At 50.7% G+C, this 26,606-nt stretch overlaps 1 protein-coding gene across 1 annotated transcript; it reads right to left on the bottom strand.

Moving 5' to 3' along the window:
• On the bottom strand, nucleotides 1-25,756 carry LOC118018534 (BICD family-like cargo adapter 1). The gene is made up of 7 exons (XM_035017122.1): nucleotides 25,233-25,756; nucleotides 22,281-22,427; nucleotides 16,341-16,520; nucleotides 15,502-15,720; nucleotides 8,177-8,307; nucleotides 3,505-3,625; nucleotides 1-881 (listed from the first exon to the last, which is right to left on the bottom strand). Exons 1-7 carry the CDS (start codon nucleotides 25,320-25,322, stop codon nucleotides 720-722), a joined length of 1,050 nt encoding a protein of 349 aa, XP_034873013.1. The 5' UTR covers nucleotides 25,323-25,756; the 3' UTR covers nucleotides 1-719.
• Nucleotides 25,757-26,606: the final 850 nt, after the last annotated feature.

The raw sequence follows: 26,606 nt of genomic DNA, 5'->3' as shown, positions 1-26,606 counted from the left end.
CCCTTCTTCCTCCTGACCTTGGGATGGTGACAGCCAAGCTTGGGTAAAGCCCATCGTGGCCGAATGCAAGAGAACAGCCGCAGCCCGTCAGGCCCCGCAGGCTGCGCCCCTGCCGCAGAGTGCTCCCGGCAGAGGTGCATGCACGTGGGGGAGGAGCCGCCTCCCCTGGCCCCGTGGGCCAAAGACTGGGGGTGAGGCCTGCTGTCCCGGAGGACTAGGCCGCCCCCCCCCGCCCCCCACTGCAGCTTAGGCCCGCTGGGGGCCACGACAGCCTCCGGAGGCCTGCAGAGGTGGCCTCCATTCCTTCTGTTCCCCGTATTCCCAAACAGGAGGGCAGCAGTGCCTGGGGTGGGACGCGGGAGCCACCGAGGGGTGGGCAGGGCGGGCTGTGACCCCCTGCGTCTGCACCGCAGAGCCCGAGGGGCTGCTCTGGAGGCAGCCTGAGCCCTGCTCAACAGCGGATCCGGGGGAAGCGCAGGCCGGGCGCGGCCTGGTAGTGGGGACAGGGCTCCTCCCTGTCCCTCTGTCGAGGGGAGGGCCGCCGTCACAGGCCGCGTGGGCCCTTCTGGACGACTCGGCCCCAGTGTGGGTGGGCAGTGCGGCCGCGGAGCTGGCCCAGGGGAGCCCTCGTGTGCAAGCATGGTGTGCTGGGCCCTCGCACGCACCCCGTTTCAGTCACCTCTAGTCCACCCATCCTTGCTGGCCTGACTCCTCCCGACCTAAATTTTCCTGAAGAATGAGAAGAGCCGCTTGCCTTCGGCGGGGCCGGGCTCGTCCGCACGCCCCGCGCCGGGGGCCCTGGACAGGGCGGCAGCAGGCCGGCTCCGTTCCTTCAGGTGCGTGTCCATCAGCTGCCGGTCAATGACCCTGTGCATGTCATCCTGCGGAGGGCAGAGCGGAGGGGCTGAGCGCGCTGCTGACCGGGGCCCGGGGGCGGATGTGTCCGCAGGACGCGGGGTGACGATGGGATGAGATGACTGAATGGCTGCAGCCGGGGCAGGCCGACCGCGGAAGCAGCAAGTGTAGACACACAGCAGCCGCCGACACCGCCGCCTCTGGCCTCCTCCTCGCCACCAACGGTCCCTTGGCTGGCCCCGCCCCCGCTGAGGCCCTACAAGCCCAGAGACGGGCAAGCCTGTCTCCACCTGGGCCTCGCCGGTGGCCGGCCTTCTCTGCCCTGCCTCCCTTTCCCTTGGCACCCCTCCCCGGGCCCTAGGGCGACCCCTGCTTGCCGGCTCTCCGCTCCAAAGGGTCAGCCCCCTTCAAGTTCCTAGCAGCCTGCACCGCGAGTGCCCAGGGGCCACGGCAGCCCCGCACGGCCAGGACACGGGCAAGCACACACGGCACCCTCTGCTGGCGCACAGGCCGCGGGCACCGCTGTCTTCAGGGCCCGCCTTGCTCCTGCTCAGGCCCACATCCCTGGCTTCCTCGCGGGGGTAGCACCTTTCCCCAATTTGGTAAAGTTGCCCAGAGAATGCCCCCCGCACCCCGACTGCCTCACGGCACAGCAGCTATACCCCCCAGGGGGGCTTCTGGACACAGCAGCTCCGCCCTCTCTCCATTCTGGTGGTTAGATCCCGACTGCACAAGATCCCACTCGGCAAAGGCATCTGCCGCTAACAAAGTACGGAAGCTACTGCTTTGGCTATAGAACCAGCCCTGTCTGGTTAACATCAGCAGGAACATAACAAGCATCTGCCTGATGCCTTCACCCCTAAGCCCAGTGGGCTCGGGGGTGCCCTGGTCAAGACACCAAACCCTGGCTTAACCCCTGGGGCGAGTCGGCTGATCGTGTCCTGCTTGAGCGCGGGACAGCGAGGGCTGCGCTCGGGCAGCCGCTCACTTGACAAGGGCAGGAAGTGGGGCTGGCGCCCCCCCGCCCCCTCCATCCCCTCCTGCGCTCACACCCACGCTCCTGCCACTGTAGGTTTTACTGTGAAACCAAGGGACTTTCAGTAGTCTGCACCAGGTAGCGAGCAGGGGGTGTGGACCTCCCGCTCCCTCCCTTGCTCACGTCCTGCTCTCCCGCCTTCCTCCTCTCTTTCCTCACACCCCGCTTCCTTCCAGCGCCTCCCCTCCCCCTCACAGAAATAGGGGACACGCTCCCTACCTCCGAGGTCCCAGTGCCAAATCCTGGGCACAGCGCCATGCGCTTAGGACCTGCTCCATAAAACCTGTTACCTGCAGCCCTAGGAATGTTACAGGGCTCTTCCGAAAGAAACCCCTCCAAAGCGCCAGGGCTTTTTCTGGCACACCGCCAACTGCCTCTTCTCTACCTTAAAATTCATCAGAGCAAAGCCCATGACACAGATCGCTTGAGAACTTCATACGCACACAGGCGTGAACCGCTTAGAATTCCACACCTGCCCGTACTTCTGTGGGCACAAGAGCCCAGTGACGCGGAGGGAGCACCGAAGAACCAGGGCCGAGGCGGTCCGAGACGGGCCATGGCGGTGGCGGGAGGCGTGCTGCGGGGGATGGCACGACACACGCTGCAGAGATGACACCGGATGCGGGCACAAACAACACGGCGGGCCACGGGAAGGCGGGGGGCAGGACGGCGATGGCAGCGGGGGGACACGGTGGGTGGAACGGGGGTTCGATCTCACCTCAAAGGCAGGAGGGGTGTACAACTAAAGCTGTTGATACGGGAACTGAGAAAGGCCACTAGATCAGAAACCAAAGGAGCCAGATAGTAAAAAGCCCTGAGGAAGCAAACTGTAGCCGGGAGAGAAGAGAGAAGAACGGGCGGTGAGCCGGGGACCGGCCAGCTGGTGGTGGGGCCAGAGCCCGGGAGCCAGGGACCATCTCGGGGAGCGGGCCGGCTGGGCCCTTGGAGGGATGGTCACCGCTAAGCTGCCCGCCAGCGGGGGGCGCTCTTCACCTGTCGGCTTCGGTTTTCGTGGGGAGAGACACGAAAGGCTACACCCATATCCTGAAATTGTCCTTAACAAAAAGCAAGTACAACCCTGGGCCAGGGGAAGCCAAGCTGGAGCTGGGACAGAGCAGGCTGACTGCACTCTGAAAATGGTGGTCCTAGAGAGAACACACTGACTCATTTTCCCCCAAGGTAGTGCTCTTTGGAAAAAGGAAGCTGGCCTTCGAGAAAGGGAAGGGCAGCAGCTGCTGGTGGCCCCAGGGCTGGGGAACTACATCCATCAGGCTGTGAATTCTCGACCCGCCATGTAGGGCTTCCGGGGCCCTTTGTGTTAACAGCTGTTTCTTTCCAGCTAATTTAAACAGCAGAGATGACCAGCCGAAGGAGGCCACTGCAGCCCTAAATGGCGCAGCCTGGGGTTCACCACTCTCGACAGCATCCTCAGGCCTTCTTCCCTGGGGACTGGGGAAGCACAGGCTCTGAATCGCACCAGGTGAAGGCAGGTTACTGCTCACCCACGTGCATGGGACCCTCTAGTGACAAATTCTCCTTATGCTCTGCCTGGGTTCAGCCACTCCTCCCAGAGCCTCGTCTTCCCTCACCCTGGGTCTCAGGGCTCTCCTTACCTGCCAAGCCTCAAGCTGCTGCGAGAGGTTCAGTTTCTGCTGAATGGCATCCAGCAACTGGCTGTTCAGAGACATCATGTCCATCTTGCACTTGGCGAGTTCCAATTCCACAGCATTCTTCCTAAAAACAGACAAGACATGGTGAGCATGGACGCCTTGTACCAGAGGCATCTGATTCTTTACCTGGGGCACCTGGAGTCCACAGGATGAGGAAACAGGCTCTGACCAAACTCACAACAAATAGGAACCGTGACAGTAACTAGGATGTTCCTTGCAGAGGGCTGGAAAGTTCCCAGCATCGGTTCACATCCATTTTCTCAACTGTTGTAACAAGGTGTGGGTGAAGGGACTATCTGTCCTCCCCATCTCACAGATGAAGAGGGGGCTCAGGGAGGAGGATAAAGGAGGACTGGAGCCCAGAGGACATCAAAGGCCTCACAGGGCACTAAGGAGCTGCTAAACCTTCCCCCCAAAAGGCCAGTCCCCATGGGAGGTAAGGACCTTGTTCTCTCAGCCCCTCCTCTTCACTAGCAACCTCCCCCCACTTAAGGGGTCGGTCCTAAAGGCACACAGGTGTGCAGAAGTAGTCACACAGTGGTGATGATCACAGCCTAACTAACCCTAGTCAATAGCAATTAGGGCACTGGTGGTAAATTATGCGACGGACACAGTCGCCAGTAGCAACCACGACGCTGAGTATTCATTATTCACGGACAATGGGGAAATCCGATGTATTGCTGAGTGGAGAAAAGCACCACAAGGCAAGGGCTGCTATGATCCTAGCTTTGTCGAAGAAAAAACTGTCCGTGTGGTTAAAGGTCATACACAACAATGTCTACTTGGCTATCTCTGGATGATCAGTGATGGGCTCCCACATACTTCTGCATTTTGTATTTTCACATTTTAATATGTTTCATATATTACTGTTTGCCTTTTCCAACATTTCTAAATCATAGTTGTTCAATGCAAAAGAAAATTAATTTTTTCTCAGAGGTGGGGGAGTGGGAATACGAAGTGTGAGAGTCTATCTGGGCAGCTTCTGCCAAGGAGGCACTGGTTGCCCAGCTGCCAAAACGGGCATTGCTTAGCCCCTGTCATCAACTGCCTTTTGCATTGGAAACAGCAAAGCAAAACTGCCTCACGCACCGGGCCAGCGACCAATGTGCTCGTCCCAAGGACGCACGGAGACCCGGCTGGAGAGGCCTCAGGGACGCCGGCTGCAGCAGGCCACGCGCGGCGGGGAGGCGGGGCAGTTGGGGTAAAGCTCTCGGGGCCACCGCCGCGACCGGCACTTCCTCTCCGGCCTCAAGTCCGATCCACGAGTCACCTCCCCTGACACCTCAGGGCCGCAGAACGGCGCCCCGCCCGCCTTTCCCAGAGAAGCCGTCGGACAGCTCGCATCACCCGGGTCCGCCCGCCGCACTGCGGTTGAGGGGACGGGAGCAGAGGCCGTCCAATGAGCGCCGGCGTCTCAGATGCCTCAGGCTCCCTGTCACGCCCGCTGCTATTGGCTGGCGGTGCACGGCGGAAATCCTCGCGCGGCCCCGGTTGCCATGGACGCCCAGCCGGCGCCCCCCCCCCCCCCCCGACTGCGGTCCCGGAACAGCGGCGCAAACCCCTGGCAGCCTCCCGAGCTTCTGGGCATCTCCCGGCAGGTGGCGCCACGAGAAGCCCGGAGACCCCGGAATGGGCTGACCAAGGCCTCTGGGCAGAGGTCCGGCAGCAGCTGGGTCGCCGGGCTCACAGGGGGTCCCCTTCCTTCCCGGAAACCCCCGAAGCGGGGTCCGACTTGCCGACCTCCGCATTCCAGCCTCGGACTGCACCCCAGAGAACGTTTGCTCCCTAGAGAATCTGGGTGCTTTTCATTCAGGAGAAACCCCAGACCAGGAGAGCTAAGCCGCAGAGGCTGCTGATCGATATATTAATCAGAATTTTAAAAAGCAGTATCTCAAAGGGCCGGAAGAATTCCTTATTTAAATGAAACCACTAGTAACGGACTCCTTTCTGTTTTTGTGAGGCAGATTGCTAGCCCCCGATTTTGGCTTTTAGTGAGGGCCATTTACCTGCAAGGGACGAAATTGTTACTTAACTTTTCCGAAACTCACTACTGTGCAGGATAAAGAACACCTTAAGGTTTTTGTAGCCCAGTGAGGAGAGGAAAGTTATTTTTCCTGGGGGTTCTCACTCCTGACTACGCACTAGAATCACAGGGTGGGGTAGGACACTTTTAAGAAGTAGCTCCGAACTAGGAGATTCAGACTGAATGGTCTGGAGAGGGCCCCCGCATCCAGGGAGTTCCCCAGATGATTCTAAAGTGCAGTCAGGATGGAGAAACAGAGATGAGGTGCAGGAAAGCATCTTGTAAAACCCTTAAGGTCCTACACAAAGTGTGCTTCCCCCACGTTTCAATGATTCTTTAGGTCTGTTGTCTCAATTCTTTATACCAAGAGTTTAATTTCTAAGGGACAGAAAAAGAGCTAACCTGTGCTGGAATGATCTAACCCCTTCCCTCAGCACCAGCCTTACTTTGTAGGGTCCATGAAGGACAAGGGTTTCTCTGCAGAATTCTGAGTACTCACAGAGGAGAGTCTGCCCATCAGCTCAGTCAGACACCAGGAGGTTCACTGGGCCTCCTTTGGCAGAAGGCAAAGGCCTGCATTTCAAGGTTTCATGGAGACTTGCTGGCCTCTTTGGTCCCCCAGATGTCAGAGCTAGGTTCCAATTATTTTAAGGGAAGGGACTAGACAACTTCTGCTTCTTCTCTCCTGCACCCTGGTACGTTCTCTGGTTGTATCTCCCACCTCCTGTGCTGATGGCAGAAAATGGTCAGAGCTTGATGTTCAGCTCTCGTATGCTTGTCCAGCTGAGAGACAGCTAACTTCATTCTGCTTTTTATTCCCAACAGGCTTCCACAATTAGCACCTTAATTTTACCATTTTTATTCCCTAATTGTATGACACAATTTCACTCTTTGTTATTCATGAAAGTATGCTCCCACTCCAAAATATTACAGTGCCATTCAAGTATTCGCTAATGAAGCAAATATTCACCAGGAATCCAGTGGCAGAGATGCATAGGTTTGTGAGCCTCACTGAGTATACTTCCTAAATGAACTGGAAATTGTCAGCTTCACAGAAGGTCCTGGCCAGACAGGAAAGGGGACCCAAAGGTAAAACTAATGGAGATGATGAAATGATTAGAACAGAAGGGAGCGGACAAGTGTGTGTGGAAGTGAGAAGGGGAAAGGTGTGCGGCATTTTAAAGTCAGAAATTAAAATGTGTCCTATTACTTTTTAAAAAGGTATATAGTATCTATTTACAATTTGTTTCAAGTGGGCTCCTTTTAGTTTGCTGACAAGCAGCCTGTGCGGTAAGGGGAAAGGATGTGGGGACAGGGGTCAAGAGACCTGAGGTGGAGGCGTGATCACCAGTGGCTGTGGAACTGGGTAAGTATCTCAGTTTCCTCATCTGTAAAAATTGGGATTAAAATTTTTACTTCTTGCTGTGGCTGGGAGGATTAAAGAATGAAGTGTTTCTAAGCAGTAAAGTGCACAGATGTTATGAGCGTGCTGCAAAGTGCCTCATGAGCAGACAACATGTCCAGTACCTTTTATCTCCTCACAGTGAAGAGGTAGATTGAATGCATGATAAGGAAATCATTTGAAGGGGGATGGGGAATATGTACGTATGTTTTTTTGCCTATGCACTTCCAAATTTTTTGAATATAGGAGAATGCATTTCTTCTCTGTTAAAGAAAACCCAAAACATTATTAAAATATGACCCAGCCTACTAGGAACGCAGGTGAGAGAAAACTGTTGAATGACACTCTGAGGAGGCATCAAACCCAGAATGTAGAAAAACTCTAGGGGACAAATGATCAGTTTCTTCGATAAATAACTGCAATATGGAAAAAAAGATGGAGGGGACTTACGTACATATCAACTAAATGGGGTTTGTGGACTTTGGAGGCTGATTCTAATCAATCATAAAAAGACATTTATGGGCCAGCTGGTTACTATATGATATTAAGAAATTACTGTAAGTTTTTTCAAGTGTGACAACTGTATTGTGGTTGTGTGTTTTCCAGAAAGAGTCTTTATCTGGTAGAATCTATACTGAAGTGTTTATGGATGAGATGAGGGATCTTGTGATTTGCTTCCGTACAATCCAGTGGGGAGGGGGACGAGGTGGGTGGGGATATAGATGAAACAGTCAGCCATATGCTGATTAGGGTTGAAACCAGAAGACAGGTAGGTAGGGATTCATCTTATTTTTTTCTACTTTTGTGTATGCTTGAAAATGTCCATAATAAAAAGTAACAACTCCCCTAAAAACCCCTAAAAATAAAGAAGTTGAGGTAGATCTATATAATGAAATCGAAAAGCTGAGATAGAAAGCTAAGATATACAAGACACATAGAGCACCATCCCACTGATACAACTGTATTACATGTACTGCACACGCACAGGAAAAAGATCTGCAGGGAACACACCCCCGACCTCCACCAGTAAGTAGCGTCTGTCTGAGGAGAAGAACCAGACTGGGGGTGAGGGTGGGCAGCAGGGAAACACTTTCACTTTTGTCGTCTTCTGTAGGGTTTCACTTTTAAAACTGAGCACACACTCATGTTGCTGTGACGACAGTCAGCTTCGACAAGCCCTGCCCACTCACTTTGCAATAGCCTCGTCGCGGTCCCGGACGGCCTTCTGAAGCTGCTCCTTTGGCTCCTTGGCCTCGGATGTCACTCTGAGTCGGTCTCTCTCCTCCTTCAGGGCAGTCATCTCGACACTCAGCAACGTCACCTGATGGGAGACCACAGGGATGAACGGGGGGCTGCCACTGCTGCTGGCCTGGGGGCACGCCCTTAAAGAGGCAGAAAGGAACAAGCAGCCCCAGGCGGGTGCCCGTAGCTTCCCGAGGCCCCTGGCTCTAAGAGATGCCCATCTCTTCTGTAGGAAGGATGCCACATGCTAGGCTGGAGCCCACGGGCGGGGATGAAATCCAGCCCCGGATGGCAGCCACAGGGCTCAGATCCCCTTTGGACGGAGCACCCCACACCACCACCTCCATTTCAAGGCACTCGTGGGCAACTAATGAAGACCACACATGCATCAGGGCTCTGAAACACATGGTTAAGGGTAGGGACTCAAGTTCTGTTTCCAGCCATCTTCCACTCAGCATAGAACGCTGCTATCCGCAGGGCCCTGGCTCCCACTTCTGTGACAGTACTTGGTGCAACCTGGTCACTCAGCTTCCCTGGTCAAAGCCATATGGAATTCAGACACCCACGTGATATCATCTTTCACTTCAAGCCTGTTACCTTTTCTGTGGGCCATGCCTCAGTGAATGGTCCCACAGTCCATTCATTGGGGGCCATCCCTTGGTGGTAGGGTGCCCTTCCTAATGGCACCTAATGTGACCGCAGCTTACCCCACCCTTCGTATAGGAACCCTCTGTACACCAAGAGCTCTGCAATGGCAGGAAGTGTGCCTTACTCATCTGTGCATTTCAGAGCCTGACTATATGATGCTTAATTCCCAAATGCTTGTGCAGTAGACAGTTGTCTTTTTTTGGCTAGTCATCATCCCAAATGCTTTCCTATTTGGGGGACATTCCTGGTTGCATGAGTCTTGGTGGGAAACACGGGATGCCCTCCCACTAAGTAAGCCAAAGGGGAGAGACATATATCCTTTCTTAAGCACAGAGGCATGGAAAGGTGACCTAGATGTGCCAGTCACACCCCCCTACCTGGGACTGCAGTTCTTGAGGGTTCAGCAAAGCCACAGGCCAGGGGGAAATTATTACACTGACGGCAGATTGCTTCTGTGGCCCCACTTCCCATGGCTCCTTTCTGCTTCGGAGCTTGATTTTCCAGCCTTCCTGTTGATTCTGTTAGCGATCAGATTTAATTCCAATACAGTCTCTCTCAAGTTAAGCAGAGAGAGTTTCTGTTGTTTGCAACCAGAAACCCTGCTTGGTAGAACTTTCAGTAAATATTTGTTCAATGAATGGAAGGGTGGGACCCCCTGCTCAGTCAGTAGGCTCAGACTGGAGTCAGCATGACCAGCCCTGCCCTTTTGTTAAATATTACACATACTTGGACATTTTTCCAAGGGAGGATACATCCATACAGGTCTAGCCTTCCCACAAGGGGATAGACGCCACCTTTCAGTGTACTCCCCGACTCAAATTCCAGGCCTAAACAGCTTCAGACTGACTGAAATTGAGCAAAGACCCCAGGAGCAAGGCTGAAGATCAGGCTTCCCTGAAGATGCTTCGGACTCCCCAGACTAGACATCAGAGTTGCCAGCTCCTGGGGTAGAGGCACTCAGGAAGAAATCAGAGGATGCCCCACAATGAAGAGGCATACAGGACAATCTGTTGTTACTGGGGGCAATGGATTTCGTACTCTTAGGCGCCTGGTAGGACACATCAGGACCAGGTGCTCTGTGCTTTCATGGTGGGGACAGCTGCGGTGACAGGGCTCCGAGCCACAGGGAAGAACAGGCTGGGGCTCCTGCAGAGGCCACAGGGTATAGCTAGTCCTGAGGCAAGCAGGCAGCAGGTGAGAAACCCAGCCTCACCCTACTTAATAGCAGGTTCTATAGCCTGGTAGGCCAGAAACTCAAGACCCAGAAAGTACCTGGCAGAGAGAAAGCCAGACCTCCTCCGACCAAATCAGCCCTAACACGGCCCCAGGCTGGCTGTGTGCCAGACAAGGGTTTTGCCAGCTGAGTAAGCTGCAGATAAAACCACATGCCAGGCAGGAAATGCCAACATTTAATAGGCTCCGGAAAAAAACTCTGTAAGAACTTTTTGCTTTGGTCTGGAAAACTTGGTCAAGGTAGAGACCATCAGCTATCTGCGTTAGAAGTGACAAGGGACTTACCTTCTTTGAACTGCATATACTTTTCATAAAAAGCAGGAATAAAAATAACTCGTTCCCACCATCAAGTTGTTGTGAGGCTCAAATAAGGTAACTGACATCAAGGACAGAGCTCAGTGCCTGGCACCTGGGGGCAAACTCTGCTCCTTTCTCTTCTCTGCACCGGTGCGGACCTATGGCTGGGGCTGTCATGAGGACTGGCCCGGCCTGTTTATACACTGACTTAGGTTGCAGCCACCCCTAAATCCACTTTTCCCACATAAAGTGGGTGTCCTCATGATTGAATAGGATCAAAGAAAACATCTTGAAGTCATATATCTAGGGCTTTCTTTGCCCTTTCATTTGGTAATTTTTTTTTTTTTTAAAGATTTTATTTATTTATATGACAGAGAGAGACAGCGAGAACAGGAACACAAGCAGGGGGAGTGGGAGAGGGAGAAGCAGGCTTCCTGCTGAGCGGGGAGCCCGATGCGGGGCTCGATCCCAGGACCCTGGGATCATGACCTGAGTCGAAGGCAGACGCTTAACGACTGAGCCACCCAGGTGCCCTTTTTTTTTTTTTTTGGTAATTATTTTTGTGCCTACTCTAGGTAAGCCCTGTGCTAGATGCTTTAAGAGAAGACAAAGAAGTCGGAGGTCTAAAGTTTAACTGGGAAGATGAGATGTGAGTGAGCGTATCCATGACAAAGCAGGGCTGGGGGCTCCAGGAGGAAGGGAATCAAGAGTTTGAAGGAAGAAGTGAAGCTTGAAGGATGAGTACGGCCGATACATGCAGGTGGCCGGGGAGAGTCTGCTGGGCAGAGGCAAAGGGCCGGAGAAAAGGCCCGGATGTGGGGAAGCACGGGGAGTGTGCGCCATGCCCTTTCATAGTCTATGTTCAATTGACTAAAGCAAAGGAGGGGAGATGCCAACAACGGGGAAGAAGGCTGGATGGCTGGCATGCAGCCCGTCTGTAGGGCCACGAGAGTTCGAGGCTTCCTGTCATGTGACAAGAGGAAGTCAATCCAGAACTTGTAAGGGTGTTCTGTTTCAAGCTGTGCTTCAGGAAGATCAATCCAAATCATGTGGGGGTAAGTGGGCTGGGGGGAGTGATGACCAGAGCCACAGAGTGAAAGAATGAAGGTCTGAAATAGGGCAATGGCTAGGAAGCCGGAGAAAAGAGAACACAGTGAGATTTCACCCAGGAGGAGTCACCAAGATTTCCTCAGTGAAGGCCTTCCGTGTTCCCAGTATCTGCTCCCCTGTGCTGTCATGCCCCTTGGGGGTAACTGGCTAGTGCTGCAGTCAAGCCCTATAAAGGAATCAAACACAGGACTGGGACTATTTGTTCGTTTGTTTCTTTCTTTTTTAAGATTTATTTATAAATAAATTAATACTATTTATTTGAGAGAGAGAAAGAGCACACATGAGCAGGGGGAGGAGCAGAGAGGGAGGGAGAGGGAGAAGCAGGCTCCCCGAAGAGCAAGGAGCCCGACGTGGGGCTCCATCCCAGGACCCTGAGATCATGATGTAAGCCAAAATCAAGAGTCGGCCACTTAACCGCCTGAGCCCCCCATGCTCCCCAGGCCTGGTTCTATTTCTCACTGTACTTCCCATAGCCTGGTTTACTGGCCTGGGAATTGGTAGAGGGCTCCCCAGATAACTGGTTTTCCTATTGCTTGGAACATCCTCCCTGCCTCCCAGCAGTGGATCCAGACCCCAGTGAGTCCTGACCAGGAGGGAGCAGGAGTCTGCAAAGCTGTGGGGACTGAGAGGGGGCTCTCCACGGCATAAGGGTGTGGGGTGGTCTTCAGGTCTGGTTTTAGATTCTTGTCTCAAACCTAAGTATCAGTTAAAATTAAACCTGGGCTCTCTTTTATTTAAAAATTCGGATAGGCTTCTGAGGGGCTGGTCACTTCACCTTCCAGGTCCCACACCTTTTACCTGTGGCTCAGTTTCCAAGAGAAAAAAAGAACACTCTTGGGTAGGAAAGCAGTGGGCTTGGAGGCTTGATCATCCTCTGGATGAGGCTGCACTCGTCTAGGAGCTATCTGCTGGAACTTCGGTTTCACAAAACCTTGTCTGGGCTCTGCCCTTCCTCCCCGCACCCCCCGCCCCCGCTCCCCACCCCAGAGGGTACAGAGCTAGTCTGACTCGCCTCACAGTTCTAGGAGAGGTTGTGGAGCACAAGGGCGCAGTCACATCCATCCTGAGCATCTCAGGGACCAGTGTAGTACGGCGCAGGCGGACGGGGAGTGCTCAGGCGCTGCAGCATGAACTGCATGAGGAATGCTGGGCCTGCTCCGAGGGCCACCGTCTCCACCGGCATGCTGCAATTCAATCTGCATCCTACCCACTGCCTTGGGAGGTCAGGGTTACTCCCACAGGATGGTTTTGGATGGATGTAGTTTGGCTGAGAGATCTGCTGCCTTGTCTAAGCTTTTGGGAAGAGATGACCCACTCAAGAGGCCCAGTTCTATACTCCATGGGACTGAGCAGAACTATTTGCTTAATGAGCTGAGAGGGAATGCACAGGAACTGGCATAAACCACTTATCAGCTGAACTTTTCAGGAGAATCCCCTGTGGAAACAGGCTCCGAAAGAGCTGCGTCCAGACCCTCAGCAACGTGTGCCTTGCTCTTGTTTCTCAATGATGCCCTCTGCTGTTTCTAGTTCTGCTATCCTGAGAAGCAACAAAACAAACCAGCCAGTATCAAAGAGCTGATAAGAAGCACCCGCACAAAAATCTAGGCTTTAAAGTAAATAATTTTTATTAACCCAAAGAACTTTTAGATACACTTTGTCCTGTTTTGATTCTTACAGTTTGAAGACCTGTGCTGGTGTCTGAACTACTCCCTGGCCAAACGACCGCCTGAGGGACTTTGGCTTTGGGAATGACGATGTCTTTGGCTGCCCAATCCCATTCTTCAGGGCTTGGTCAGAAACAAGCTACAGCTTTCAATAGCACCTTTCTGTCCTCACTATCTGGTCACTCCCAGAAAGAAGAGTACAGCAACAGCTGCAGGAGGGTTTCCCAGTATCTTTCAAGAGAATTGTATTAGGATGTCTAATGGGCATGACCCCTAAAAGGAGTTTATTTCTATAAGGTCCTTTAAATTTAAGAAATACTGACTGAAGCAAATGCCAGGCTTAACTTCCATCTCTCAGCAATCTGGTGCAGCAGGAAGGGATGACCAGCTCCGGATGAGGAAGGGGGCAGGCTGGGTGGGGGCAGGGTTTAAAACCCTACCTGTTTGGTGTCCCCCGCAAGTGGGACAGAACACTACACATGGCCCTTGTCAAAAGGAAGTGCCTTACCTATTTCCTAAGACAGAATTTAGAAGCTCTTTTCTGGGTGGGGGCTGCTCCTAAGCCCTTTAGAACTTTTCAGATCAGAATATAGATGCCCTTCTCCAGGATTCTCGAGAGAGATGAAATCATGATCAAACAGGAATGGAACAGCAAGAGTAGCAGTAAGTGCTTCTAAAGCTGAAAATCAGGCTGGCAGAGGTGATGGCATTACAAAGAGAGAATAGGCCTACAAAGATCAATTGCTTCTTGGTTTGCAAACTTCCCTGCTCAGAAGCTGCTGGAAAAACATCCGAGAATGTCCTGAGAGCTAAGGCACTTTAAACTGTCAGAAGCTGCTGGATAATCTGGGCTCTGTGGAAGGCAGCATGTCACTGGAGGAAATGGAGGGTCAGCTATTCTTATCCCTATCAATTTTACTTTGGGCTAAACCAGAGGGTTGGCTTCTTCTCTTGAAGATGCCCAGCTTACCTCAACTTCAGGTCACCGTCCTCTGAGGATCTGTCAGAGGAGAGCCACTTCTCAAATAGACACGGGAGAGGGAAACTCATGAGGGTCCCAAGAGACCTTGGGGGGCACATGCACGTTCCCTGCTCGGGACTGAGGACTGGGGTGCTCACCTGACTGTGGAGTTGCTGTAGCTCCTCTAGGCTTTGCCTCAGTTTACCCCTCTCTCCCTCCATGAGTTCCCTTAGGGCTCTCGAGTCCTCACTGGTCTGCCTTATCTGTTCTTCTAAGGAGTCATCGTCAATTCTCCGGGAGCTCTGACAGCAAAAGAGAAAGCCACCAACCGGAGAGATGGTGCAAGCAGGGGTGGGTGTGGTGAGATGGTTAGTGGGAAAGAGGGAGAGGGGAGGTACAGGGAGGGAGTAGAGATGGGTCAGTTTGGAGAGCAGGATAGAGGAGATGGGGGTGGGGAGGCGGAGGGAAAGAAAGGGAGAGAAAGAGGAGAGACACAGTAGGGAAGAAAGAAAGGGTTAGAGGAGAGAGATTCTCTCGCCCAATTTGGATCTGCAAACATTAGCTAGACATTTATTTTTGTTTCAGGCTTTAGGGGACGGAAGTCTCGTGGCGTGGACAGCACACCTCACTCTGACAGCTCCAATCCCCCACGACTACAGCACATTCCACAAATCCACGTGGCATGTTCAGGTAAGGACAACCACCCTCTCACGGGACTTCATCTAATATGGGTAGAAAGATGGTAGCTATTCTGTAGGAGGACGGGCCCTAAAGACAAACAACTGCCTGCCAGCCGGGGTTGTGAACAGAGAGGAAGTCTGGCAGAAATTGGTCATGGAGCTGGAAGAGATGCCCATCTGCCCAGGAAGCCCACAGGAACATTCTCCTCCACAAGGGGAGCCACATCTGGAATTGTAAAAAGCCCTTGTTGATCTTCTCAACTTTCTGTGCTCATATCATTTTAGCAGAAGCTTCAGATCTTTCAAGTTTGCCTATTTGCAGCTAACTCCACCACCAGGACCAATGAGCGACAGAAAAATGCAGTTTGCACCTAGATCCAAATTTCTATATTCAAAGCTTCTAAGGAAAGTCCTTGACCTCGAGGCCACCATGGCCTGGACTTAACCACATGGAGAAAGGACTCCACTTGTACGCCAGTGTCTTCGGGAAGATGACTTTGGAACTTCCATTCCCTGACACTGTCCCTCTGCCCGGTCTCTCAGACAATAAGGGCTCAGACGACGTTCTCACAGACTCCACAAGTTGCCTTTCCCAGGTTAACCTCGTCCCCCGCACTTGCTTTTAGCCTCCCACCAGCCAGGTTGTGTGGGGTGAGGAGCTTCTCGGCCTGGCCGCTTACCGTGGGCTCCATGCCATCCACGATGCTCTGTATCAGCCTCTTGAGCTCGCTCAGGGCCGTGCGCAAGCTGCCAGCCGGCACATCCTTGGCGGATGAAGTTTCTGAAGACTCGTCCATCGAGGAGTCCGTGGAGACGGCCGAGTCGGCACTGTCGTTCCCTCGGAGGTGAGAGCAGAGGTAGCGAACCTGGCAGTAGGCCTCCCAGAGCTGCAGTCTTAGCTGCTCCACAAAGAACCATTCTTGATTACGGACCCTAGAGAAGGCTGCCACCCGCTCATCTTTTTCTAGTGTAGGAACCCAACATACTGACACTCAAGAGACCAGTTTTAAGAGAAAGAGTTTCTTTTTTAAATCACCTGTCCAAGAAATACTGGTCCTTATTCTGGGCCCAGTACATCTATCGAGACTCCAGCCCTCTACTCCCCTCCCAACTGTCATATAAGCCATTTTTATATAGTTGGTTACTTTGATAGGAGTCAGGATTAGGGGAGTAAGTGGTTAGGAGTAGTATGAAAACAAGCCATTGGATGTCTTGTGAGTGTTCTTGAGCCCAGTCAGTATAAGAGGTATGAGGCTGAGGATGAGCCAATAAGCATCTCCTAAGAGGCACTGGGGCAACAGTGAGCCCGGGACAGGCTTTGGGCAGGGCCTGCTTCCCGGCGGCCCTGGCCAGCAGGCGTAGGCTTCCGCAGGTGCAGGGCCACAGGCCCTCGCCGGGAGGAAGCTGAAACGCTATAGGCACTGGGGCCACAAGGAGGACGGACAGGCTCCCACAGTCCGGGGCCCGCCCCCGCAACCCTCGGGCAACCTCGCATGCCAGAGGGACAGGACATCAGCACCTGCTCTCTCTCTTGCTCCAGCTCCTCAGCCTCCATGCTCTGCTCTATCTCGGACAGGAGAGACGTGCTGGTGGTAGCGGAGCTGTGCAGGCTCCTCTCCTCTGTGAGCTCTTCCACCTTCACCTGCAGCTGCCGGGAGGAGAGCCGCGCCTCCTGGAGCTCCAGCTGGCTCTGATGCAGCTTTCAAAAGATACAACGGTGGGTGGGCCGCTCGGGAGGCTTCCCCCAACCAAAAACAAACACGAAAAACTGACCCAAACCTGATCAAGCTGCTACCTCCAACCACCAATGTACAGAAACAGACAGAGGAGAGAACATGCTAGATTACATCAGGGGTGTGCAGGCAGCAAACTCCAGATTTGGGAAATTCTGCGGGACAAACAGTTCAGCTTCTTCAATATATACGTTTTAAGAAAAAAAGAAGAAAAGATAAAGGGGGAACCTATAGATTAAAAGAGACTCAAAAGACATATTAACCAACTGCAATGTGTAGGCCTATTTTAACTTGCATCTTGATTCAAGTAAAAAATGTAAAGAAACAATGATGACATTTATAAGACAGTTAAAAATTTGAACACTGGCTATTTGATATTAAGAAAATATTGCGGGGCACCTGGCTGGCTTAGTCAGGAGAGCGTGCAACTCTTGATCTTGGGGTCATGAGTTTGAGCCCCATCTTGGGCATGGAGCCTAATTAGAAAAATTAAAAATTTTTTAGAAAAGAAAATATTGCTTTTTTCCTTAAGTGTAATAGTCCTGTGGCTGTTTTTTTTTTTTTTTTTTTTTTTTTTTAAGATTTTATTTGAGAGAGAGAAAGAGAGGGAGAGAAAAAGCACAAGCAGGGAGAGTAGCAGAGGCAGAAGGAGAAGCAGACTCCCCGCTGAGCAGGGAGCCCAACACGAGGCTCGATCCCAGAATCCTGGGATCATGACCTCAGCCGAAGGCAGACGCTTAACTGACTAAGCCACCCAGGCATCCCCTATGGCTATGTTTTTTCGTTTTTTTTTTTTTAAAGATTTTATTTATTTATTTGACAGAGACAGACACAGCAAGAGAGGAAACACAAGCAGGGGAGTGGGACAGGGAGAAGCAGGCTTCCCACTGAGCAGGGAGCCCGATGCGGGGCTCGATCCCAGGACCCTGGGACCATGACCTGAGCCGAAGGCAGACGCTTAACTGACTAAGCCACCCAGGCATCCCCTGTGGCTATATTTTTTGGCTATGTTTTTTTAAGTTCTTATCATTCTTTATTTACAGATGAAATTATAAAAATTCTGGGATTTACTTCAGAATAATACAAGAGAGAAGCAAGTAGATGTAATGATACCAAGTGCTGATGAGGATGTGGAGCATCTGGGACTCTCACTGCTGCTGGGAGTGAAGATGTACAACCACTCTGGGAAACCGGCAGTTTCTACTGGGTGAAATACACAGCTGTCCCATGACCCAGCAGTTCACTTTTAGGTGCAGATCCAACAAAAATGGCTGTGTATGTGCATGCAAGACAAACGATGTCTACAGCACCATTATTCTTGGGAGCCACAAATGGGAAACAATCCAAATGCCAACAGAGAATGCAGAGAGTCTCATGCTGGAATACTATACAACAGTGAAAAAAGAACACACTGCTACTCTATGCCATAACATGGATGGATTTCAGAGACATAATGTCAAGCAAAACCAGGCATAAAACAATATGGAATTCATTTATAAAATATTCTAAAACTTCATCGAGACAGAAGAGATGAAGGCAGAAGAGGTGGTGTCAGGGTACTGACTGGGAAGCGTGAGAGGGAGGCCTGTAGGGTGCAGATAATGGGCTTTATCTTGATCTGGATCTATTACACAGGGATGTACATTTGTAAAAATTCACTGGGCTGTCCATTTAAGATCTGTATGCTTTACTGTATGTATGATGTGTTTTAGTGAAAAAATTTAAGGGGAAAAGGTTGTTTGGAAAGAAGCTGAGGATAGGATTTGGTCTAACATTTGGGTAGAAATACCAAGAATTCCCAAACCCATGAGAAGAGAGGTCTCTGTACTTTCTGTGTCCTACCTCACAGTTTACAGAGAAGGCCCAAGCCTGGGAGGGGCTTACGGGGTGTGGGCGGCTCAGAGAGGGAGAGGGGTGCCCCAGTAGAGGGGACAGCATACAGCCATCGCAACGTAAAGGCCAGGGCTCCTTCCCTCTCTCTTGCTGCCGCTACTCTACTCCTCTCTGCGTTCTCTGGGGCCCCATCCCCGTGGAGTCCAAACAAGGCCCCGCTGCCTGGTGAGCTTACTACTGCTGAAAGTCGACGCCACCATGGCTGCTGAGCGCCGTACTCTCCTAGTGCACTCCACCACTACGCTAGCTCTCAACACAACAGACCCTACCTGCAGAATCTTCATCTGCTCACTAACCGCTATGCACATGTCCGCAGGTGACACATGCACAAGAGCAAAGCTTCCTACTCCTGATTTGTGGACTGCCCACCCCTCCCTTTTAAAAGATTTGCGGGGGAGAGGGGGCGAAAGAATTTCCTAGGATTTAAATTAATTTATCCTTTCATAACACAGGATTTCTGGGGTCACCCCTGTTCATTTAAAAATAGAGCAGACACAGTTCTGTCTGTTCCAGACTGCTGGCCAGATAGGCTGCAGCTCCTGCAGAGGCAGACACTGGGCAGCAGTGGGTAGCGACCCCGAGCTCTGTAGTTCTCACGAGTGGAGCAAGCTGCCTTGCAGAGCCTCCAGCCCATCCTTTAGGTGCCCTAGGGCCTTGCCTCTGCTGGTCAGTATCGGACAAGGGCTGGCTGATAGCACCAGTGATCGGATGTGCCTTTACTAGGAAGAATCTGGAGCCTGGCTGCTCAGAAAATGAAAAAGGAATGGGCAAGCCTGCTCTGTCTGCATGGGTCCCACGGATCAGCAATACCTGCTGGTCCAGTGGGAACTCCTCCAGCCCCAGTTTTGAGAAAACTCAGAAGAAATCAGGGTTAAAAAAAAAAAAAAAAGAAGACATTCCTAGGAAGCATTTGGCACAATTATAAATGGCATACTAAGTTGGCAAAATGCTTTACAATTATTTTCTAGGCAACTCCACATACATCTCAGCAGGAGAAGTCCAGCACAGACAAGTACAAGTTCTCATGCACTGGACAAAATTAGTTCAATTACTCATGTACACTCGAGGGTGCTTAATTAATTATAACAGCAAGAGAACAAAAGACCAGGACAGGTCTGCCCTCTCTGGTCAGTAACTGATCCACAAGCATATGCAGAAAAACCAAACCAGAGGAGTCTATTAAATATAAGAAACCTCTAAAATAAGAAATATCATCCTTTGTATAACAAAGATGACTAAATAAATAAATAAATAAAGAAGACACCAAATGCCTTACTTAGTTTAAGCTTACAATACTCATGCCCCTCAAGTTGACAGAGGTGGGAGCACCCTCCCATTTCTCACCGAGGGAACTAAGATGCTATGGTGTTAAGTGTCAGAGCAAAGTCTATACTGCAGACCATCTGCTTCCTGGGTCACCCCACAGAGTGGGGTCTACGCTTTCTGTTGATGAAATCCTGGGACAAGGCCCCTGCACACATCTATAAGATGCCCAGGTGGGTATGAATCGTATAGGGCAGTTAAGTGGTCCTTAGAGAGACAAAATCCTTTACTGGGTATGAAGACTTTAGCAAAATGTCCAGTTTTTTAATTTATTGGGTATTCAACAAATAGTAATTTTTATACCTACTGTCAGTCTGAAAAAAAAATGAGAGCTGGAGTTGATCAGTGATTTAAAAATCTGAGCTGGACAGTAGAACCCCAACTACATGGTGCACTAGATTTAGGAGGGGCTACCCTGGCTGTGCAGGCCTGATGCCCTGCCTACTCAGCCTTCTTCTCATCCTTTAGCTGAAACAAAGGATTAAAATCATGGAATTATACACATTCCAAGGCCACAAGCTCTACATTTTGCAAGTCTGATTGAGACCTCTCAACTACCACCTAAGCTGGCATTTTTATTTCTGTATCAGTACAGGCCATTTTAGCAATAACAAGGGCTTTCTGGAGGACACTGGTAATTAGCAGCAGCTTAAGGAAAATTTCATATGAGCTGAAGGAAAAGAATCACAGAAAGGTGGGACAGATAAGAATTCAGCCCATAAACACAGATTATCCAAATCAAAGTGTGCACTGCCTGACTTGATATAGGCCATGCGGGGAGTGACAGTCTCTCATTCTTGAAGAAGCCCAATCGGAAGAGAGCAGATGTGCAGATGGCAAGGTTGTGAATGTGGTGTGACCTGGGGCTCTTGCTGCAGAGAGCGCACAGCCCATGGCATTAGCCAGGGGAACACTGGTCCTGCTCTTCCCCGTCCTTCGGTCCCCAATTCTTGGTTTGAAATAAGGACTTATCATTTGTGAATTCAAGCTAGACTGAAAAGGTCTTTTAGGCAGGGGTCATTTCCGCATTTTTTTGTATTTCTTTTCCTTCTCCTCCATCCTCTGCCTCAGTAACCTCAGGAGAGTGCCTTAATGGGATAAGAAATGCTGGCGAGACGCTGACTTGCAGAGGCAAGGGATGCGCTAGACGTTGTCACTGAGCACCACGTGAAGAAGGCGGGAGGCTCCAATTTCAATTCTACCAAGGACTTACTATACTACTTTGGTAAATGATTCACTTTTTTCTAAGCCTCACTTTTAGAATGTTTGCAAAAGCACTCCATACCCTGTAAAGAAGTATACAAACATTCACCACTATTAACCACCGTCAACCTTAGAATATGAGTCAACTCCTTTCCATCTTGTAAACAGCTGTGAGGCTTTAGCCAGCATCATTTTCTATTCAACATTTATGGAGGTCCTACTGCATGCAACGTTCCAAGCTGAAGGTGCAAAAAACCTGGAGGGTGGAAAACTGCTCATTTGCCCTTAAAGAGTTTAATCACTCAGGTGGCAGCTTAGCTGACGGTGTCAATAACAAGCTATGTTAGCCTAAGATGTTTCCTTATCCCACATCCTAGAGTCTTCCTCAACAGCCGACCGCTGAGCCCAGTGGGGCCTGCCATGGCCTGGTCTTTGGGGAGGAACCTGCCTGGTGCTCCCACACATTTGGCTGACCACCCCCACACGAACGACACTGTTGCAATCTCCCCCACTGCCTGGCACCCTCAGAGGGTGCCCAAGGGAAGCGGTGCACTCTTAGCCACTGGCCCCAGGTGAGCCTAGGCCGCTTTGGCAAAGCCGCCTTTGTAGCAGATGTCACACTCTGTTTCTGGGGAGGCTAGGGGCAATTATCTTTTTGTTTAGGGGGTTGTCAAGTGTGAGCCTGGGGATTCAGCTGAGGACTGGTGGCAGGTCCCAGATAAGGACAAATATGGCCATGAAGCAGTTTCCTTTAGGAAGGAAAAAGAGGCCAATTAGGGTCACAAAGGGTCAGCCTATGTCTTTTCTAGCAACTGTTAGAAGCAGGATATAAGTCCTGCTGTGTTCAGTGGGCAGCTTCTTGATTTCTGCTCAGTGCAAGCTGACTAAATGCATCAGCCTGGGAAAGCAGCAGCAGAGAGAATTGTGAGCAAGCACAGAAAGTCACAGGCTCCCTCTGAAACCTCTGGCAGATTTCACAAACCCTAGGAGGCAGAATGACACTCCTCATGTTCCAGTCACGTTAATAGCCCAGAAAGAACTCTCTGAAACTGCTCCAGGGGCCAGTGGCTCAGAACAAATTGGAAGGACGACCTGTGGGTAGCGATGCATTTGATTTCGGCAGAGCCAGACTGGCCAAGTTTGTGAGTGCCCAAGGAGAACGACAACAGGGCCAAAAGAGAGACCTCAGCTTTACCCTCTCCTGAGTCCTACGGTGGTGCTGGCCCCTCAGCTTTCCTTCTGGCTGGGCAGCTACATGCTCCTTTCCTCTGGCCCGGCTCTGCAGGGCAGCTTCTCTGCCTCAGTACCTGTAGGTCTTTGTCATGGCCTTGCCTCTCCAGGATCAGCACCCGGTCCTGGAGCTCCTCCACAGTCCCCTGGAGCAGGTCGTTCTCCTCTAAGGTGGTCCTGAGACGATGCTCCAGCTCCCGTTTCCGATCCGACAGCATCTTGATCTGAAAGGGTGGAGTCATAGGGGTGGTGTGCGGTTACACCCAGGCTGATGAGTAGGAAGGGAGGAACTAGCCCCAAACATGAAGGCAGGTGTCTCCCCAAGTGGTCTGCCCAGGGGCCTGGTGCCCCATCTCTGAGAGAACAGCTGTGAACTCCCAAGCTGCAGAGAAAGCCCCTCCCTCCTAGAAACCTGTCTGGGAAGGGGTGGGAGATGAGCTTTGGGGAAGCTGGAATGTGGGATGCCAGGCAGAGGAAGGGAAGGTCAGTGTTCTGGAAATTCCATAGATAAGATAGAGAAGGGCTCCACCTTGCCTACCCATAACTTCACCTCAACCCCACAATTTATGGGGGAGTGGAACCCAACCTGCGGTTCCATCCTTCCTTCTCAAGTCATGGGCGCAGGAAAATGCCTGAGACAACCTCTTGAGCTGTGGTCTTGTCATACTTTTATGGCTCTCTTCTGTACCTTCCCCCACTGCTAAAGGGTCTGGCTCTAGAGGTTGCAGTTCAGACCCGGTGTCCCAAGTTAATGGGGGAGCCGGCAGGGTACAGAAACAAAGTAGTGCCTGCCTCAGCCTGTGTCCTGGAAGCAACAGGACACGGACACAAGTCAGTAACTGATTTCACTCAAAGTGTCTGTTTGCCTGAGCAAGTCATTTGTGAATAGGAGCAATTTCACTCCTTTTATTAAACAGGCTGGTGTGTTTGTACACTGCATATCTAGCCAGTCTCAAGAGATATAAATCTTTTAGGAAGGCCTGTCTAGTATCTTCAATGTCGGTGAGAAAACAGGAAAAGAGGAAAGAGATGCCAAGTCTTCTGGCCGCAAGGTCTGTAGACTCAGGGGCTGGGCTGGCACTCCACAAGACCAGCGATGCTTCACCCCAAGAACACTGTCCTGCTAAGGGGCCACAGAAGCCTTCCCAAGTCCGGCATGAAGGTCCCACTGGCTCCTCCCGTCTATCAGTTCCCTGCTGGACTCATCTCTCACCCGGCTTCTTGCTCCCAACATGGTTAAGATGTTCTCCATGCTCTCCAGTTTGGCTTGGAGAACAATACATTAAGGAGACCAACCTCCGACCCTTTCCTGGGGAGATTTTGAAATGAATGTGTAATGTGTCTGAGGTTCTCTGAAATCCACCTTTCCCTCTGTTTTTTGTTTGTTCTCGCTCTCCACGCTAGAATTCTGTTCAGAGGGCACAGATCTTCCCTGGCCACCAATCAATCAGATAGGATGCTGTCCTGGGGAAATGAAGTATGTGGCCTTTGTCCAGAGAGATCAGGTATCTGGCCAAACAAAGAAATACTGTCTCAAGTGTGCACCTGGGTGAGGGACAAAAAGGAATAAGTCTCTACTGTGAATGGGGCCACTATTCCCCACATTGAAGCATGTTACCCACGTGAAGGAATTCTTACTCTAGCTGATTTTCATTTAAATACCCTCTGACCTTTATATTTTCCTTCCATGAATAATCTTTGTTTCTCAAGTTCCACGCAGTGAAATAATGAGGTTCTGATAGACAATCCTGGTCCCTTAAAAAAAACTTAGAAGTTCAGAGCTACATGAAGTAATGTGCTTGACCAATTTCATAGATTGGCTTTTTAAAGTAGCAGTGTTACTGGATGAAGCAAGGCATCGACACTCCATCACTGCACCCTATATACCCTGAAACTTGTGACCAAATCTGCCAATTAACATTCCTGGGAATGACCCTGAGTCACGAGGGTCTGAAAATAGTAATCAGAGGGGAGAGGAAAACAGGCAACTCGAAGGAGTCAGAGCTTGGCAAAGGCAGTTGAATGGCAAGTCATGCACACAAGTGGTCACAGACAGGCATGCCAAACCCCACCAGAACCAACTACTTACTTCAAGAACCTGCTGCTCAATACCAGTAGTATTTCCAAGGGAAGGGAGAAAGGAAGGGAATGACAGGCAGGAGAAAAGAGAAGATATTGACAGACTTTAGGAAAAACATCTTCAGGTCATTTCCAAAGCAGGGGAATAGCCATCTGGGTTTCTCTGGGCCTGACCACACTTACTGATTCCTTAACCACAGTGGGGGTGTGATTCAGCTGGCCCTAGTCTATCCCTTCAGGTGTAACTTAGCCAAAGGATTGCTGTCCAGACAATCGGCTTAGGGGCCCTCAGGATCAGATTAGGTGGAATCCTCTGGGGAAGGGGGAGACCCCATTTGGGCTGGTGATAGGACTCCCCTTTTCTCACCTCCCACAACCGGGTTCTCACAGAGTTGTCCCCTAAGTGCTACTTTTTCTTTCCCTCTGGCCCACTGAGGGCCATAGACCCTGCCTGCCATGCTCTGGCTCATACATTCCGCACAGAGTGCTTTCCATGTATTAACTCAACAAACACAACAACCCTATGAAGTAGCTACTTCTATTACTCTCATTTTGTACGTGAGAATATAATAGGTCCCATTAAGGTGGACTGAACTGGACCTAAATAGAATAGAGCAAGGGAAAATTCTCTTTCCCATCTTCTATTTAGGATTGGCAAGAATGTTTTTGGACCGATCAACATATTCTGTAAAAGTAGGTCATTCATGATTTCAACACACTCAGCAATAACTCTGAGCAACCTTATTCTTCCAGACAAGAGGCTACCCAGTGGAACATGAATCAAGTGCTCCCCATTTAGTTTCTCACAGATACATCTCTCTTTAGAGAGTTTTAGATAGGGCAGGGTTTTGTTTCCCAATTCAGAGGACTCCTTATCCAAAAGATCTAGTGCAGCGCCTCACTGAGAAAAGCACTTCCATCTCCAAGCACCGTCACACGGGGAGGCTCACCTCAGCCTGAAGGCTTTCAAGCCTGATGATGTGCTGGTTGGTTGACGAGTTTTTCTCCCGAAAGTCTTCTCTGAGGGCATGGACTTGCATGGAGAGTTGTCTCTCAACTTCTGATGCCTGCAAGCAGAGGAGACCTTCAGGGTGGATTCAGAGGCTGTGCAAAGGGAGTCTGTTAAGATTTTTCTGCCTTTCGTTTCCCAAGCTTCTCTGCAACTTCCTACTCTGTAAGGAGTATAGGATGGAGTATAGGATGAAATGCTGGCTTCCCACCCCTGGTCCATGTGTTCCCTCGTGCTCAAACAAGACCAACCCCCATCTCTACTTCCACCACAGATGAGTCTGTCTCGGCAAAGACCGCTTTGCTAGTCAGAGCAAACAGGCCTAGGAATTGTAAGCTCCCAAATGTTCAATATTGTCATTATTACTCTGTACACGGCAGAAGCTCAGCAAACATCTACTAAATTAAGAGAAAGTCTCAGTGTTTTACATAAAAGAGTAAGAGATAAACCTACTACCTTAGAAACTCCTTTATTTCTCTCTTAGAAATTCACTTATTTATATTCTCTCATTCCTTTATTTCCTCAGCAGGGACAAGGTAAATCATCTCTGTCTCCATTTCTCATTTCCATTCAACATGGGCACTATTTGAAGTTCCCTGTCATGTCTGTTAAGATTTTTGTTTTTTAATTTTTATTTAAAAAAAATTTTTTTTAAAGATTTTATTTATTTATTTGACAGAAAGAAACACAGTGAGAGAGGGAACACAAGCAGGGGGAGTGGGAGAGGGAGAAGCAGGCTTCCCACTGAGCAGGGAGCCCGATGCGGGGCTCGATCCCAGGACCCTGGGATCATGACCTGAGTGGAAGGCAGACGCTTAACAACTGAGCCACCCAGGCGCTCCTTAAAAGATTTTTATTTGAGAGAGAGGGAGAAGCAGACTCTCCACTGAGCATGGAACCCTACATGGGACCTGTTCTCAGGACCCTAGGATCATGACCTGAGCTGAAGGCAGATGCTTAACCGACTGAGCCACACAGGCACCCTGTTAAGAATTTTTTTTTTTAAAGATTTTACTTTCAAGTAATCTCTATGCCCAGCATGGGGCTTGAACTCACAGCCCCGGCATCAAGAGTCGCACACTCCACCAACTGAGCCAGCCAGGTGCCCCAATGTCTGTTAAGATTTTTGCCATTCAATCCCCAAGGACATCTTTTGCAACTTTTAATTCTCTGGGGAACGCTGGCTGAGGCACTTATTTCCCACCCTAATCCATTTATTCTCTAATGCTCCAACACAGCAAAACACCAAATACATTTAGTGTATCAGCACCTTCTCTTGAATATACAGGAGAGTATTCTGAAAGAATGCTTCCTT

This window comes from Mirounga leonina, unplaced genomic scaffold, assembly GCF_011800145.1.
Source record: "Mirounga leonina isolate KUSES-001 unplaced genomic scaffold, KU_Mleo_1.0 Mir_171, whole genome shotgun sequence".
NCBI classification, from domain to species: Eukaryota; Metazoa; Chordata; class Mammalia; order Carnivora; family Phocidae; genus Mirounga; species Mirounga leonina.
Note: the sequence above shows the minus strand (reverse complement) of the source record. Positions and strands in the feature narration are given on the sequence as shown.

What these genes read in the sequence shown, in the direction of transcription:
- LOC118018534 (XM_035017122.1), bottom strand. Translation starts at nt 25,322, where the DNA reads ATGCAAGTCCATGCCCTCAGAGAAGACTTTCGGGAGAAAAACTCGTCA. An exon ending in TTGAAAGCCTTCAGGCTGAG is followed by an intron (nt 22,428 to 25,232) that starts GTGAGCCTCCCC and finishes CCACCCTTTCAG; the next exon opens with ATCAAGATGCTGTCGGATCG. An exon ending in AGCAGCTTGAGGCTTGGCAG is followed by an intron (nt 882 to 3,504) that starts GTAAGGAGAGCC and finishes TGCCCTCCGCAG; the next exon opens with GATGACATGCACAGGGTCAT.